Raw genomic sequence first — 17,956 nt, 5'->3', positions numbered from 1 at the left:
CAGGTACCCACATAAACCAGATGCACATGCATCTGGAGTTCGTTTGCTGTGGCTAGAGACCCTAGCACTCTCATTCTCTGCTCTCAAATTTAAAAAACCCAAAAATCAAAAGCACACTGTGTAGGAGGCTAGGTGTGGTGCTAATCCCAGCACTCTGGAGGTTGAGGTAGGAGCACTACTATGACTTCAAGGGCAGCCTGAGACTACATAGTGAATTCCAGGACAGCCTGGGCTACAGCAAGACTAGACTTTGAGAAACAAAAAATAATAAAACAAAAAACTGCTTAGGAGGCTGGGGGAAATGGCTCAACAGTTGAAGGTCCTTGCTTGCAAAGCCTGATGGCCCAGGTTCGATTCCTCAGCAAAATAAAACAAGCTGCATAAAATCTGGATGCAAAGTGGTTCATGCATCCAAGTACTCACTGCAGCAGCAAGAGACCCTGGTATGCCCCCCTGCCCCCACATGCAGGCAAATGCAATACAATCCTGGCCCTGCTGTGTCTCAATGACTAGCCTGTGGCCAGGGCAGCAGCTGCAAGGAGTTCATAGCTTCTCACTCACTCGGATGTGCAGGTCTTGGAAGAACATGAGGAGCGTCTGCCGGATCAGCTGGAACTCTCCAGCAGAGAGAGACCCATATATCTGTCAAGGCAAGGCAGAGAGAAGCACTTCACTTTCTACCAGGTTAAGAGCTGAGGGACAGGTGGGGATGGAGTGGAGGTGGTGCTCAGGGGTGGGGGTGGGTGGGTAAGCACAGAGCTTGGCAGCAGGAGTGCCAGCACCCTCCCTCCTTCCAGGGTGGAACAGATGGGACAGACCTTACTAGGTGCTGTCCTCCACAGGCCATCTTTCCTGGAGAGACTGTTCCCCATGAATTAGCAGATAGCCACCTCTAACTCCCTTTTAGAGGTCAGCAGAAAATAGCTCTATTCTGTATCTCTGCTTTACCAGTCACAATGGCCACAATAAAGGGCCAAAGATGATAATGCCCATTGTATTAACAAAATGGATATGCGTAGGTTTTTAGAATGTTCTGGGAGAGTGGCAGCCTTTCAAGCTTCCTACCCTGTGGTCACAGTCACAGAATGTGCCTCTTCTTAAAGTGGCACGAGAACATGGATTGGGGCTGCGAGGAGGAGATACAATGGGGACACTCTTACTTCTGACAGCTGCCGGAACGTCTCATCCACTTGATTAAGGATGGTTGGGGAGTCTTGGATGAATTCCCTGATAGTATCTAAATGGTTGAAAGTGACCAACAATACATCCTTGGGACGCGGACATAGCAGCACTTGATATTTGAAAGCCATGGTCATCAGATCATAAAGCTGTCACACACAAACAAAATGAACAGTATTATAAAAACATGTCAGGACCTCCAGCAGCTATATACCAAAGTATCTATGGAAAACCAACTCTGGGTTTCCCATACAGCTCAGGTGACAGAATAGATTATCAACTAAGCCAGGGCACTTCAGAGAGCAACAGGAGTATGATGTTATTAATGAACCAGGACAAGAGGATTAAAGCAGGCCACTCTTGGTAAACTAGGATCCTGGTTAATTTCCATGTATTACTGATGGGAGACATAGGAAACGATATTGGAGCTGTGGGTTCTGGACTGGACACTAGAACTGAAGGAATCTGGACTGGATTCACGTTTCTTTGCAGCTCACTTTCTGTAAGGCCCTGGCCAGCTTGCTTACCTTCCTCCCCTCCCCTGTCTTCCCCCCTCCCTTCCTTCCCTTTTGTCCTCCCTTTGTCTTCCTTTCTCTTGCTTTCATTCCTTCTTTCTCTTTTTAAAAAATATTTATTTTTTTGAGACACACACACACACACACACACACACACACACACACGGGGAGGGGGGGAGGGAGAATGGAGAGAAAGAATGGGCACACCAGGGCCTCTAGCCACTGCAAACAAACTCCAGACACATGTGGCACCTTGTGCCTCTGGCTTACGTGGGACCTGGAGAATTGAACCTGGATCCTTAGGTGTAGTAGGCAAGCACCTTAATCACTAAGCCATCTCTTCTGCCCATCCTTTCTTTTTCTTGAGGCAAGACATCCAGGCTGACCTGGAACTCACTCTATATAGCCCAGGCTGGTATCACAGACCCAAGACACCAAATCAAGCTTCCCCCCACCCCATGGTCCTGGCATAGAAAACAGGGCCTTGTGCTTGCTAAGCAAGTGTTCTACCACTGAGCATCACCCTAGCCTTGGCACATTTCTTCATATTTTTCAGCCTTACTTTTCCTACCTGTAAAAAAATACTTTCTAATTTTCCAACATTATGGGGACACTGAAATCATATGTATTAAAATGGCAAGTAAAAAGTTGTACAACTAGGGCCAGGCATGGTAGCATGTGCCTTTGGTTCCAGCATTTGGGAGGCTGAGGTAGGAAGACTGCCGTGAGTTCCAGTCCAGCCTGGACTATAGAGTGAGTTTCAGGTTAGCTTGGGCTACTGTGAGACCCTACCTTGAAAACAAACAAACAAACAAGCAACAAAAAAAGTGTACCGCTGTGCATAAATGCATTTAGCAGGTTGTGGTGGTGTACACCTGTAATCCTAGCACTTGGGAGACTAAGGCAGAGGATCAAGAGTTCATGTTCAGGGTCGGTGCATGCAGCTGGAGTTTGTTTGCAGTGACTAGATGTTCTGGTTCACCCATTCTCTCTCTTTCTCAAATAAATAATTAAAAAAAAAGAGTTCACATTTAGATGGGCATGGCGGCACATGCTTTTGATCCCAGCACTCTGGAGGCAGAGGTAGGAGGATCACTGTGAGTTCAAGGCCAGCCTGAGACTACAGAGTGAATTCCAGGTCAGCCTGGGTTAGAGCAAGACCCTACCTTGAAAAACCAAACCAAACCAAAACAAACCACCAATTAGGAGCTGGGGAGATGACTCAGCAGTTAAAGGCACTTGCTTGTAAAGCCACATACGCACAATGGCATAGGCAACTGGAGTTTGTTTCCCTGGCATGTCTATTGTCTCTCATTTTATCTTTCTCAAATAAATAAATAAAAAATTTAAAAGATCCCCAACCAACTAGTCATCTTACCAAAAAGAGCCCCACCTTTTTGTGTATATGTTTTTTTAAATTTTTTTATTAACAACTTCTATGATTATAAAAAATACCCCATGGTAATACCTTCCCTCCCTCCACTTACCCCTTTGTATATGTTTTTAAAATTTTCTTTTTGTTCAGTTTTGTTTATTTATTTGAGAGTGACAGAGAGAGAGAGAAAGAGAGGCAGATAGAGAGAGAGAATGGGCGTGCCAGGGCCTCTAGCCACTGCAAATGAACTCCAGATGCATGTGCCCCCTTGTGCATCTGACTAATGTGGGTCCTGGGTAATTGAGCCTCGAACCAGGGTCCTTACACAGGCAAGCACTTAACCACTAAGCTATCTTTCCAGCCCTGTATATGTTTTTTAATATTTATTTCATTTGAGAGAGAGAGGGGCAGATGAGAGAGAGAACAGGCATGCCAGGGCCTCTAGCCACTGAAAATGAACTCCAGATGCATATGGGGTATTGAACCTGGGTTCAGCCTTAACAGCTAAGCCATTTCTCCAGCCCTTTGTATATGTTTATATGTATGTGTGTGTGGAGGCCTGAGATTGACATTGTGTGTCTTCTTTTGCTTTCTACCTTATTTTTTTAAAATTTATTTATTAAATGGGGGAGGGAGAGAGAGAGAGAGAGATTGGATACACCAGGGCCTCCAGCCACTGCAAGCAAACTCCAGATGCATACACCACTTTGTGCATCTGGCTTTATATGAGTACTGGGGAATTAAATCCGGGTTGTTAGGCATTTCAGGCAGGCACCTTAACCCCTGAGCCATCTCCAGCCCACTACCTTGTTTTTTAAAATATTATTTATTTATTTGAGAGAGAGACAGAGATACAGACAGAGAGAGTGAGTATGGCTGTGTCAGGGCCTCCTGCTGCTGCAATCAAACTCTAGATGTAAGTGCCGTTTTGTGCATCTGACTTTATGTAGGCACTGAAGAACTGAACCCAGGCTGTCTGTCAGGCTTTACAAACAAGAGCTTTTAATTGCTAAAACATCTCTCCAGCCCTCCACCTTATTTGTTTATTTAAAAATTTTTTAAACATTTATTTATTTAAGAGAGAGTGAGAGAGAGAGAGAGAGAGAGAGAGAGAGAGAGAGAGCGAGCGCGCCAGATGCATAAGATGGTGCATGCATCTGAAGTTAGTATGCGGTGGCCAGAGGCATGCACCATCTTATGCATCTGGCTTTACATGGGTACTGGGGAATCAAACTCAGATCCTTAGGGTTTGCAGGTAAATGCCTTTACTATCGAGCCATCTCTCCAGCCTTCCACCTTATTTTTTAAGATAGGGTTTTTCATTGAACCCAGAGTTCACTAATTATACTAGCTAGCTAGCAAGCTCCTGGGATCCTTTTGTCTTTCTCTCCCCAGCATTAGGATTATAGGTGTGTACCACTGTGCCTGGCTTTTATGTGGGTGTTGGGGATTCAAAACTCAGATCCTCTTACTTGCATGACAATCATTTTACCCACTATTAAGCCATCTTCCCAGCCCACAGAAACCACATCTTTTGTTGTTGTTTGTTTTTCTTTTTTTTTCAAGGTAGGGTTTCACTCTAGCCCAGGTTGACCTGGAATTCACTATGTATTCTCAGGCTGGCCTTGTATTCATAGTGATCCTCCTAGCCTCTGCTTCCCCAGTGCTGGGATTGAAGGCATGTACCACCTTACCCTGCCCAAAGAACACTTTAAAAAAATTTTATTTATTTATTTATTTATTTTCATACAGAGAGACAGAGGAAAGGAGAGGAGAGAGGAGGAGAGGGGAGGAGAAAAGGAGAGGAGAAGAGATTGCAAATTGTCTTGCCAGAGCCTCCAGCCACTGTGAACAAACTCCAGGTACATGTGCCACTTTGTGCATCTGGCTTTATGTGTGTACTAGGGAATTGAACCCAGGTTGTCAGGCTTTGCAGGCAGGCACCTTACCTGCTGAGTCATCTCTCTAGCCCAAGAACACTTTTTATTTTTTTGTTTTTTTGAGATAGGGTCTCACTCTAGCCCAGGCTGACCTGGAGTTCACTATGGAGTCTCAGGGTGGTCTCGAGCTCATGGCAATCCTCCTACCTCTGCCTCCCAAGTGCTGGGATTAAAGGTGTGTGCCACCATGCCCAGCTTTTTTTATTTTTTCAAGGTATGGCCTCACTCTAGCCCAGGCTGACTTCAAATTTACTATGTAGTTTCAGGGTAGCCTCAAACTCATAGTGATCTTCCTACCTCTATCTCCCAAGTGCTGGGATAAAAGGCATGTGCCACCATGCCTGGCAAGAACATGTTTTTTAAAAAAGAAGTATTTATTTTATTTTTATTTATTTGAGAGAAAACCCTATTATCCATCCATCCATCCATCCATCCATCCATCCACATACCTACCTACCATCTATTATCTATCTATCTATCTATCTATCTATCTATCTATCTATCTATCTATCTATCTATCATCACTCATCTATCTATTGAGAGAAAATGAGTGTGCCAGGGCCTCTAGCCACTGCAAAAAAACTCCAGACACATGCACTACCATGTGCATCTGGCTTTTGTGGGTTCTGGGGAATCAAACCTGGGTCCTTAGGCTTTTCAGGTAAATACCTTAACTGCTAAGCCATCTCTCTAGCCCCAAGAACACTTTTAAGGGGCTGGAGAGATGGCTTAGTGGTTAAGCGTTTGCCTGTGAAGCCAAATGACCCTGGTTCAAGGCTCGATTCCCCAGGCCCCACGTAAGCCAGATGCACAAGGGGGTGCACGTGTCTGGAGTTCGTTTGCAGTGGCTGGAGGCCCTGGCATGCCCATTCTCTCTCTGTTTTTCTCTCTATCTCTGTCTGTCTGTCTGTCTGTGTGCTTGCAAATAAATAAAATAAATTTTAAAAAAAGAATACTTTTAAATGCTAAGCAGCACTAAGATAACAGGCCCCATGTATGTCGTAAATGTCTAGGAGGGACCAGTGGGGAGAAATGGAGAATCAAGATGGTTATAACAGGGCTGGAGAGATGGCTTAGTGGTTAAAGTGCTTGCCTACAAAGCCAGAGGACCCAGGTTCGATTCCCCAGGACCCATGTTAGCGAGATAGATGCACAAGGTGGTGCATGCGTCTGGAGTTCATTTGCAATGGCTAGAAGCCCTGGCATGCCCATTCTCACTCACTCTCTATCTCTCTCTCCCTCTGTCTCTAATAAATAAATAAAAATAAATTTAAAAACATTTTTAAAAAGATGGTCATAACAAGCCGGGTGTGGTGGTGCATACCTTTAATCCCAACACTGGGGAGGCAGAGGTAGGAGGGTCTCTGTGAGTTAAGGCCTCCCTAAGATTACATCATGAAATCCAGGTTAGCCTGGGCTTTGGAGCTTGAGTCAGTGCAGTGGCAGGTTGAAATGGGCAGAAGGGAGAGGAGAGGCATCCTAGTTGTAGGCTTGGAAGTGGAAATCAGTAGGTGATTTCCTGAGAGAAAGAGGTGAATGTCTTGAGAACACTTCATGTTAGCAATGACAGGAAATAGAGCTCAGGAAGGACAACAGGCTAAGAGGGTTGGGAAGCCATGGATATGATAGATCTTAGGGGCTACTGAGATTTTTAGCAGACAGGGTAAAAGTGGTGATTAAATGACACCAACCAATTTGGCAATGATGAGATGTGACATTGGGGAGGGACTGGCGGTAGGAGATCAGCTAGCTCCTCCAGTTGCTGACGGCACAAGTGAAGTACATGTTGCTAGATTAAATTAGACCTAAGGCCATAGAAAACAGTGATGGAAATAGAAAAGGCACGGCAAGGGGGATCATGGGGTATTCAGGAAGAAAGGTGTCAGTGTTGCCTGACTCGAGTTTAGGGATGAGAGTGAGCATGGTACAAAGGCACTATGGCACTTTCAGCTTACCAAGACACTATGGCACTTTCGGGGAGGATGAGGATGTTACTGATAGGGGCTGGAGAGATGAGCAGGCTAGAGGGGACGGGGCTGAGGCAGGACTGAAATGTAGAGCACTACTACCATCTAGTGCTATGCCAAGCACATTTATATATGTGACCTCACTTGATCCGGTTTACTCTTCATGAGAGCTCTATGAAGTAGGTATGATTCCAGTTTAAAAAAATCAGGGGGCTATGGAGATGGATCAGTGGGTAAGAGCATTTGCTGTGCAAGCATGAGGGTTTGAGTCCAGCAAGTTCAAGTACCCAGCACCCATGTAAAAAGCTGGGTGTGGCTGTACACACCTGTAACCCCAGTCCTGTGGGGTTGGGGGTGGAGTTCCAAGAACAGCTACAGCCTGCTGGTTAGCTAGTCTGACTGAAAATGGCAGCTCCAGTTTCAAGGAACAAAGCAGACAAGTAATGCCAGGCGTGGTGGCAAATACCTTTAATCCTAGCACTTGGGAGGCTGAGGTAGGAGGACTGTTGTGAGTTCAAGGCCAGCCTTGAACTACAGAGTGAGTTTCATGTTATCCTGGGCTAGAGTGAGACCCTACATAAAACAAACAAACAAACAAAAAAAGGACTGGAGAGATGGCTTAGCAGTTAAGCGCTTGCCTGTGACGTCTAAGGACACCGGTTTGAGGCTCAATTCCCCAGGATCCACATTAGCCAGATGCACAAGGGGGCGCACTCGTCTGGAGTTCGTTTGCAGTGGCTGGAGGCTCTGACGTGCCCATTCTCTCTCTCTCTGGCCCTCTTCTCTCTGTCTGTTGCTCTCAAATAATTAAAAAAAAAAAAATAGGCGAGTGATGACAGAGGACACCTGACATTCTCCTCTAGCCTCTTGATGTGTGTTCACAGGGAACATGCTTCTGCACACACACGTGCATGCACTATAGGTACACATATCACACTCACACTGCCATATATACTACACACACACATGCCAAAAAGAAATGAGGAAGCTTGCTTAATTCACATAGCTAGTAAGTAGCAGAGGGAGGCTTGAACTCAGGATGGTGAGAGTCTAATGCACATGTCTTATAGCTAGCACTTGCTAGAATTAAGATGAACTCAGGAAGCTTTTATCCCAAATTCTATGCCCTTTCTCTATGGAAACCTAAACCTTTATAAAGGCAGAGGGAGGAGAGTGGGCAAGGATTACAGAGAAGATAATGCACATTTATTGAGCATCTATTCGGGGCCAGGGCTAAGTATGCTTCTCATTTAGTCCTCATTATTATCCCCATTTAAACAAAAATATCTGGGGGCTGGAGAGATGACCCAGCAGTTAAAGATGCTTCCTGGCCCAGGTTTGATTCCCCAGTACCCATGGAAAGGCAGATGCACGAAGTGGCACATGCATCTGAAGTTTGTTTGCAGTGGCAAGAGGCCCTAACGTGTCCATTCTCTCTTCTCTCTCTATGCTTGCAAATAAACAAAAACATTTAAAATTATTTATATTCTAAGATAGGGTATTATGTAGTCCAGCCTGGAATCAATCTGGCTATGTAGCCAAGGATGACCTTGAACTTCTGATCCTCTTGCACCTCTTAAGTGGTGGCATTACAGGTGTGCACCATCACACCTGGCTTATGTGGTGCTAGAAATGAACCTAGGGCTTCCTGGTTTCTTTCTTTTCTTTCTCTCTGCTTTTCCTTCTTCTTCTTCTTCTTCTTTTTTTTTTTTTTTTGAGGTAGGGTTTTGCGAGTCCAGGCTGACCTGGAATACACTATGTGGTTTCAGGGTGGCCTCAAATTCATTGTGATTTTCCTACCTCTGCCTCCTGAGGGCTGGAATTAAAGGCATGTACCACCATGCCCAGCAGCTTTCTGCTTTCTAAACAAGCACTCTACCAACTGAATGACAGCCCAACTCTATCCCCCTCTTCTCTGCAGCCCCCCCCCCATAGAGTCTCACTCTAGCTTACTTGAAGCTTACAGCAATACTCCCACTTCTCCCTCCCCAAGTGCTGGGATTAAAGGTGTGTGCTACCACAGTTGGCTCTACTAATTTGCAGAGAAAAATATAGAGGGGCGGGGAGGAAGGGAGGGAGGGAGAGAATGGGCTCATCAGGATCTCTAGCTGCAGCAAAGGGACTCCAATGAATGCACCACTTTGTGCATCTGGCCCCATGTGGATACTGGAGAACCGAATTTGGGTAATTTAGGCTTTGTGGGCAAGCATCTTAACCTCTGAGCCATCTCTCCAGTCACTGTAGTTTTCACTATGACATTCGCATACAAACATACATTATCATGCTTTGATCATATCTACCCTACCAACTATGCCCTGTTTTATCTTCTTTCCTGCCTCCAGAATTAGAGGTTAGGGGCCGAGTGCTTGAATTAGGGGATATATTCCAGTGCTCATTCATATGGGCATGAATACCAGTATTCTTTGTGGGCAGATGAAGTGACATAAGCAACTGGGGGCTGGTGAGGATGACTTCAGAGATCTTTTCCAACCCATGACCACTGCTCATATTTACCAGTCCTTGTTTCTCACAAAGTACCATTAGTTACATAAAGCATCTTATGTGATTTCAGCCTAGAATCATCCATGAAAGGTATGAGAGTTGTAGCTAAGCTGACTGGGCGGCTGTCTGCTCACCTTATCCATGCTGGCCTGGTTCAGTCTCATAATGGAAGCATGAGCCAGGCGGTCGTAGACAGTCCTCAGGGCCTTCTTGGAGAAGAGATCCTGGGGTTTGAACAACTCTTCTATAAACTTCTTGTTAAACATGGTTGAAATGATGTCATTCAGAACTGTAGAGGCAAGAGAGAACCCAGCTGAGCAGGAAAGGTACTGCAAGATGCCTTCTTTAGAACGCTCTCTGGGTATGAATAGAGGAGCCAGGCCTAGATAGAGCTGGGGCACAGTGTGTTCGTGAGAACAAATTCCTGGGGAGAGTCTCCCCTGCTGTCCCAGTAGGAGGCAGAGCTTTGGGGTGCTCTGTGACATCCTTTTAGGATAAATATCCATGATGACAGTGTCTAAGAGGGCATACTTCAGAGGTTATAAACCACTTTTATTATCTTTATGACAAGGAAAATCTTTCTTAAAAATTCTTATAAGCATTTTCTGTTAGAACACTTCCTTTAAAATGAGAAACAGCACACATATTCTTTCTTCAGACAAACACAAACATTTTTTACTTAAAATTAAACTTCATGAAAATGGGACAAACAATGGTGATTTACAGTTTTAGAAGACATTTCATGAAAATAGACATGGCTACCCACTGGTAAGAGATTAGAACATTTTTAATGCTTCTGTAAGGAATGCTCTTCAGACAGCTCTATTTTAGGGTAATTTCTACATTTGATCTATAACATTGATTTTATACTATAGCAATATAGTTCATCTTGTTGTTCAAATGAAAATTTCTACCTGGTGAGAAAAAGGATTGTGCAAACCAAAATGCCTATAATTTTAGGTCTTTGTACATTTAGATATTTAAAAGCATATCTTTTTAAAAAATAATTTATTTAGCTGGGTGTGGTGGTACACACCTTTAATCCCAGCACTCATGAGGCAGAGATAGGAGGATCGCCATGAGTTTGAGGCCACCCTCTACATAGTGAATTCCAAGTTAGCCTGGACTAGAGGGATATCCTACCACCAAAAACCAAAATAATACTAGTAATTTATTTGTTTGAGGGACATAGAAGAGAAAGAGGCAGATATGTAGAAAGAATGGGTGCACCAGGGCCTCCAGCCACTCACTGCAAACTCCTGATGCATGTGCTACCTTGTGCATCTGGCTTATGTGGATCCTAGGGAATTGAACCTAGGTCCTTTGGCTTTACAGGCAAGCATCTTAACTACTAAGCCATCTCTCCAGTCCTTTAAAAGTGTTTCTTAAAAACTTTTTATTGAGTAGATTTTTTTTTTTTTATGAGAGAGAGAGAATTGGTGTGCCAGGGCCTTTAGCCAGTGCAATCAAAATCCAGGTGTGTGTACCACCTCATGTATGTATAATCTTGCATGCTTGTGTCACCTTGTGGGTCTGGCTTATGTGGGACCTGGAGAGTTGAACATAGGTCCTTAGGATTCATAGGCAAGTGCTTTAATGGCTAAGCCATCTCTCCAGCCCTAAAAATATTTGTATTTGTGGGCAGAGAGAAAGAGAGGGGGAATGAATAGGCATACCAGCACCTCTTGTCACTTCACTCAAACTCCAGATTCATGTGCCACTTTGTGTGTCTGGCTTTATGTGGATATTGAGGAACTGAACACAGACTGGCAGGCTTTACAAGCAAGCACCTTTAATCACTAAGCCATTGTCCCCAGTCTCCATAAATTATTATTACTTTTTTTTTTTTTTCCAAGGTAGGATCACAGTCTAGGCCAGGCTGACCTTGAATTTACCATGTAGTCTCAGGCTGATCTCAAACTCACAAGGATTCTCCTACCTCAGCCTCCTGAGTGCCAAGGGCTGGGATAAAGGGGTGTGCCACCACAACTAGCTAAAAATTATTCTAAGTAAGTTAGTCTAGCTTAAAAGTGAGCATATAGGGCTGCTAAGAGCATATATACATAGTAATTAAATTTTGAAAGAAGGGCTGGAGAGATGGCTTTAGGAGTTAAGGCACTTGCTGGCAAAGCCAAAGGACCCAAACTCAATTCCTCAGGACCCATGTAAGCCAGATGCACAAGTGGCACGTGTGTATGGAGATTGTTTGCAATGGCTGGAGGCCCTGGAGTGCCTATTCTCTTTCTCTCTCAAACAAATGAATTTTAGAAAGTTAAAAAAAAAAAAAAAGAAAACTAGGTTATTTTAAATATTTGTGTAAAGTGAATTATTAAATGAACGATTATTTCTGAAAGCACAAAGGACAGGCCAGATGGCTAGTTGTGGCTGCGCATCTCCAGAAGGTGAGCAAAGAGCAGATAATTTATTATTTCAAGTACTTTCGATTGATGTGTATTTTTTTTTCTTTTTCTCTCTTTTTTTTTTTTTGGTGTGTAACTAAAAAATTTTTTTGAGGTAGGGTCTCACTTTAGCCCAGGCTGACCTCAAACTCACAGATCCTCCTACCTCTTCCTCCTGAGTGCTGGGATTATAGGTATGTACCACCTTGCCTGGCTTCTACTGATGTATAATTGACAGAAGTACTTTGTAATCTGGGCTCTGGCTCATTTTATGAGAGAATGGTAAGCTGATGGTATTTGAATCTTCTTTCTTTTCTCTCCCTTTCTTTTCTTTCTTTCTTTTTGTTTTTCAGACAGGGTCTCATATAACCCAGGCTGGCATTGAAGTTGCTGTGTAACCAATGATGGCTTTGAATGCCTTCCTGATTCTCCTGTTTCCACCTCTCAACTGCTATGATTACAAGGTGTACACCTAGCTTGTACTTAAAATCTTTTGTGGCACACATATGTGCGTATAGGTGTGCCCGCCCATGCTCAGGCTGATGGAGGCCAGAGGAAAATGTCTGATGTCCTGTATTGCTCTTCTGCTTTATTTCCTTGACACAAAACTCTCACTGAACCTGCAACTTGCTGTTTATGGCTAGATTGGCTGGCCAGTAAGCCCCGGTGACTCTTGAATCTCTGCTTCCCTCAGTGCTGGGGTGACAGACATGTGCAGTCACACTTGCCTTTTTATGTGGGTGCTGGGGATAGAGCTCAGGTTCTTATGCTTGTGTAGCAAGAGCTCTTCCTCACTGAGCCATCTCCCCAGCCTCCTGTACCTAAATCTTTTTTTTTTTTTTTTTTAAGGGCTGGAGTGATGGCTCAGCAGTTAAGGCGCTTGCCTACAAAACTTAACGACCCAGGTTCAATTCCCCAGTACCCATGTATAGCCAGATACACAAAATGGCATATGCATCTAGAGTTCATTTGCAGCAGAGTACTCTTTCACCATCTGCTTCTCTCTCTCAAAATAAATTTCATTTATGGGCTGGAGAGACCGCTTAGCGGTTAAACGCTTGCCTGTGAAGTCTAAGAACCCCGGTTCTAGGTTCGATTCCCCAGGACCCATGTTAGCCAGATGCACAAGGGGGCGCACACATCTGGAGTTCGTTTGCAGTGGCTGGAGGCCCTGGCACGCCCATTCTCTCTATCTCCCTCTTTCTCTGTCTGTCGCTCTCAAATAAATAAATAAAAATAATTTAAAAAATTTCATTTATTTATTTGCAAGCAGAGATAGATATAGAGAGACACAGAGAGAGAATAGGCACACCAAGACCTCTAGCTATTGCAAATGAACTCCAGAAATATGTGGCACTTTGTGTATTTGGCTTTTATATGGTATTGGGGAATTGAACTCTGGTTGTTAGGCTTTGCAGGCAAGCACTTTTACTCCTAAGCCTTCTCTTCAGGCCCTGTACTTAAACCTTAAGTGGAAGTGCTTCACAGGGAGGGGAGGGAGACACATTTTCTTCTCATACTCACATAAAGAAGCATGATTTCTGGGCTGGAGGGGTGGCTTAGCAGTTAAAGCATTTGCCTTCAAAGCCAAAGGACCCATGTTAGCCAGATGCACAAGGGGGCACACATGTCTGGAATTCATTTGCAGTGGCTGGAGGCCCTAGCGTGCCCATTCTCTCTCTCTCTTTCTTTCTCTGTCAAATAAAATCTAAATCTTAAAAAAAATAAGCATGATTCCTTGTGTTTTTTTTTTTTTTTTCCTGAGGTAGGGCCTCACTCTAGCTCAGGCTGACCTGGAGTTCACTATGTAGTCTCAGAGTAATCCTCCTACCTCTGCCTCTGGACTTTTTTTTTTTTTTTTTTTTTTTTATGAGAGAGAGAAAGAAAGAAGAGAATTGGCATGCTATGGCCTCTAGCCACTGCAATTGAACACTAGATGCACGCACCCTGTGGTGATTTGATCCAGGTGTCCACCGTAACTTAGGTTTTCTGAATGCTAGGTTCCCAGCTGATGGAGATTTGGGAATTAATGCCTCCTGAAAGCAGTGTATTGTTGGGGGTGGGCTTATTGGTATTATAACCAATTTCCCTTTGCCAGTGTTTGGCATACTCTCCTATTGCTGTTGTCCACCTTATGTTGGTCAGGGGGTGATGTCCACCCTCTGCTCATGCCATCATTTTCTCCTGTGATCATGGCGCTTCCCCCTTGAGTCTGTAAACCAAAATAACCTTTTTTCCCCATAAACTGCTCTTGGTCAGGCAATTCCTGCCAGCAATGCAAACCTGGCTGTAACAGTACAGTTGGTACCAAGAGTGGCATTGCTGCTAGACACCTCATTGTGTGGCTTTGGTCTTTAAGAGCTTATTTTCAAGAGGAATGTGGAAGGATTTGAAATCTTGGCCCAAGAGATACATTGCAGTGCTGTAAGTATAGCTTGATGTAATATTCTCTAGAGTTCTGGTCAGAGTTGAAAGACCTGAGTGCAGTAGAAGCTATGGACTGTGAGATTTGGTTTGTGAGGGTGAGAAACAGCTTTGCCTGGGTTTGGCTAGAAGCAGTTTGTGTGAAAGGCCTGTTGTTATGCCCATGTCCTGAGAAGCTGTGTGGGAATGCATTGTGTAGAAACAGACTGGTGTGTGCAGAGGGATATGACACAGAAATGAAATCTTTGGGCTGAAACTTCTGCCCATTCTGCTGCAATTATATGAGAGATTACAACCTTTGAGATTGGGCCAGCTGACCTACACTGGAGCAACAGGAAGAATGTAGACTCTTTTGAAGAAGCCTGAGTGCTTAAGGATGGTTCTGTTCTTCAAAGTCTGCTTTATCTCCCCCCCCCCCACCTACTGGATTAACAAACTGGCACCCTACCTGGTATTAATGGAGTATAAGAAATACAGAAAAGAGAGGGTTTTTGAATTTGCTGCACGGTCTCGTGTTTTGGAAATGGCCAATGGCAGTATGAAGCAGGTTTGCTAGATGCCTGCATGGAGACCCAATGGAGCCATGAGCATGGACCGTGGGTTGCAGTGGAGATGCTGGGACCACGAGATAGCTGCTAAGGAAAGCTGCCAGCATGGATGAAGTTTTCCAGGACTGTGATCAGCCTAGTTGGAACTGGAACTCTAGAGACTTGTTGCTGGTTAGAATGATCAGACTTGGAGATTTGTCACTAACTAGAGTTGTTGGACTTAGAGCTAGAGTTTGGTATTTGCCCTATTTAAATCTTGTATTGGTTGAATCTTTCTTTGCTATGTCCAATGCCATCTTTTGCAGTATGAGTGTTTATTTTGTGCCATTATGGGTTTTGGGGGGATTTTTTGTATTATGGCTCAGTTAAAAGGCCTTGGATTACTGGAATGTTTGAACATTGCTGGGATTGATAAAACTATGGGGACTTTTAAAGTTGGACTGAATGCATTGTATTTGATATCATGGATAGTTATCAGTTTATGGGGGCCAGGGGAAGAATGTGGTGGTTTGATTCGGGTGTCCCCCATAAACCTATGTGTTCTGAGTGCTAGGTTCCTGGCTGATGGAGATTTGGGAATTAATGCCTCCTGGAGGCAGTGTATTGTTGGGGGCGGGCTTATGGGCATTATAGCCAGTTTCCTCTTGCCAGTATTTGGCACATTCTCCTGTTGCTATTGTCCACCTTATGCTGGGCAGGAGGTAATGTCCACCCTCTGTTCATGCCATCATTTTCCCCTGTGATCATGGAGCTTCCCCCTTGAGTCTGTAAGCCAAAATTAGCCTTTTTCTCCCCCAAAGCTGCTCTTCATCGAGTGATTTCTGCCAGCAATGTGAACCTGACTGCAACACACCCTCTTGAGCACATGCATGACACTGCATGCTTGCATCATTGTACATCTGGCTTATGTGGGAACTAGAGAGTAGAACATAAGTCCTTAGACTTTGCAGGCAAGTGCCTTAACTGCTAAACCATCTCTCTAGCCCCCTTATGGAACTCTTGAATTCACACTTGACCTTGGATTTTACTCTACATTCTGTTTTATTACTCAAAGAGGAAGAACTAGAACCCTCCCAACACATCTGTTTTTTTTTTTTTTTTTTTTGGTTTTTCGAGGTAGGGTCTCACTCTAGCCAGGCTGACCTGGAATTCACTATGTAGTCTCAGGGTGGTCTTGAACTCATAGCGATACTCCTACCTCTGCCTCCCAAGTGCTGGGATTAAAGGTGTGCACCACCACGCCCGGCTCACATCTGAGGACTTTTAACCCGCCTCAGCCATCTCTTAACATACCTACCACGCAGACAGCTTAGAGACATAGGAACCTTTCTGGGTTTGCCTCAGGCCTTTTTCCTTTGACAAAAACAAGCAAAGATCTGCAGTAAACTGGGTTATCTAATTTTTTTTTTCTTACCACATTTGTACATAAAATGCAGAATCTGCAAGGAAGCCAAGTATAATTGAAAAGCCACGTGTATGCTCCAAAGAAAGGGAAGAGTTTTCATAGATTAATGGAGGAACGAGAGGGAAACCACAGATTTCTGTAGGCTGGAGAGGAAGAATTCAAGTTAAAGCATTCCTTATCAGCCATGATTGGGTTAAGGCTTATAGAGAGTTGAACATTTCGCTAGGGTCCTTGATCTTGGTTAGGATCCAGGAAAAGAGCTTGCTCTGAATATATGTTCTAAAGGAAAGAAAATCCCAAGTGATTGTCAGCTGCTTCAGCAAGGCAAAAACAAAACAAAGCCTTTCCCCAGGGAAGTAAAGAAGCTACTCCTCACCTTGGTCCTGCACCAGACCTACACAATGGGGCCAGAGCTGGGCAGCAAGCTCTTTCCCTGTGGGCAGAGCAGCACATATATAAGCCCCAAAGAAGAGATGGAAGTTTCATGGCACCCCAGGGATCCTACCTCACGCTCATTCTTTGGCAAGAGTGTGGAGCTACCCATTGGCACATTTTCTTCTCACAGTTTGCTTTACCTAGCTCTCAGCAGAGGCAGGTCTACTGTGTTCTAAACACTGAGGTAGGCACACACTGGAAGGAGGCAGTGCCAGGAAGAGATCCCGTATCATCATAGTCACACCCTTAGTGCCTTTGTCACTGGACACTTAGACTAACTCAGTCTTCTACACCGCATAGATTCCCTGGATTAAAAAAACAAAAATGGGGGATGGGGAGCTGGCTTAGCAGTTAAGGCACCTACCTGCACAGCCAAAGGACCTAGGTTCGATCCCTCAGGCCCCACATAAGCCAGATGCACATGGTGGCACACGCATCTGGAGCTTGTTTGCAGTGGCTGGAGGCCCTGGCATACCCATTCTCTCTCTGCTTCTTTTTCTCTCTTTCAAATACATAAAAATAAAATATTTAAAGAAAAGTTGGAAGCTGAACTGGGTAAAGGAAGATAGATTAATTTATAGTTTGCCCAAACCAGAGAGAGGAGACTAATTTCTCTCTGTAGAAATTTATAGAAAAGCTGAGACAAAAGCCAGGAAATAAACTTGTATTATGTTATGCTATGTTATTTTGTGTGGTAAGAGTTGTCAGAACTGTGTGAAATTTCTTTGTATAATAAGGCAAGTTTCTTCTCTGGGCAGTGCCAGTGCTTCATCTTTTTCCTCCATCCAGTGTGGGATTCTTGGGGAAAATTTAATTCCTTGGAGTCCAGTGTTTCGGTAGTCTGAACGGAGGGTATAAGCATCTCTCATTAGAATATCTCCTCTTCTGCTATAGCCATGGTTATACCTTGGCATTAGTTTTTGGCACTCAAATAAACTTTGTGTCCTTTCATGAGGCAGGATGTACTGGAAGTGATATTTCATCAGGAAGAGGATAAGGCTGGGAGAGAAGGGAGTTTTCTTTTTCTTTTAATATTTTTGTAAAATTTACTTATTTTTTATTAAGAACATATTTTGTATGGATATATCATGTGTTGGTACCATCTTTTCCCTCCTCCTTGCCCCCATTTCTGCAGGGGGACACCCCGGATTTTTCTTCTTAAAATATTAATGCTAGGTGTGGTGGAAAATGCCTCTAACTAGCACTAGGGAGGTAGGAGGATCACTGTGAGTTCAAGGACAGTCTGGGACTATAGTGAGTTCCAGGT

The 17,956-nt window shown here is 44.1% G+C and overlaps 1 protein-coding gene across 2 annotated transcripts in view; it reads right to left on the bottom strand.

Annotated features, from left to right (window-relative positions):
* Oscp1 (organic solute carrier partner 1) overlaps positions 1–17,956 on the bottom strand; it is a 46,127-nt gene that overhangs the window by 15,102 nt on the left and 13,069 nt on the right. For both annotated transcript variants that reach the window (XM_045150327.1, XM_045150328.1), the window contains 3 exons: positions 9,613–9,767; positions 1,161–1,328; positions 562–642 (listed from right to left, as the gene is read on the bottom strand). In XM_045150327.1, coding sequence (XP_045006262.1) covers positions 562–642; positions 1,161–1,328; positions 9,613–9,767 — 404 coding nt within the window. The remainder of the gene's footprint in view (positions 1–561; positions 643–1,160; positions 1,329–9,612; positions 9,768–17,956) is intronic.

This window comes from Jaculus jaculus, chromosome 5 (assembly GCF_020740685.1).
Source record: "Jaculus jaculus isolate mJacJac1 chromosome 5, mJacJac1.mat.Y.cur, whole genome shotgun sequence".
In the NCBI taxonomy this organism is placed as follows: Eukaryota; Metazoa; Chordata; class Mammalia; order Rodentia; family Dipodidae; genus Jaculus; species Jaculus jaculus.
Note: the sequence above shows the minus strand (reverse complement) of the source record. Positions and strands in the feature narration are given on the sequence as shown.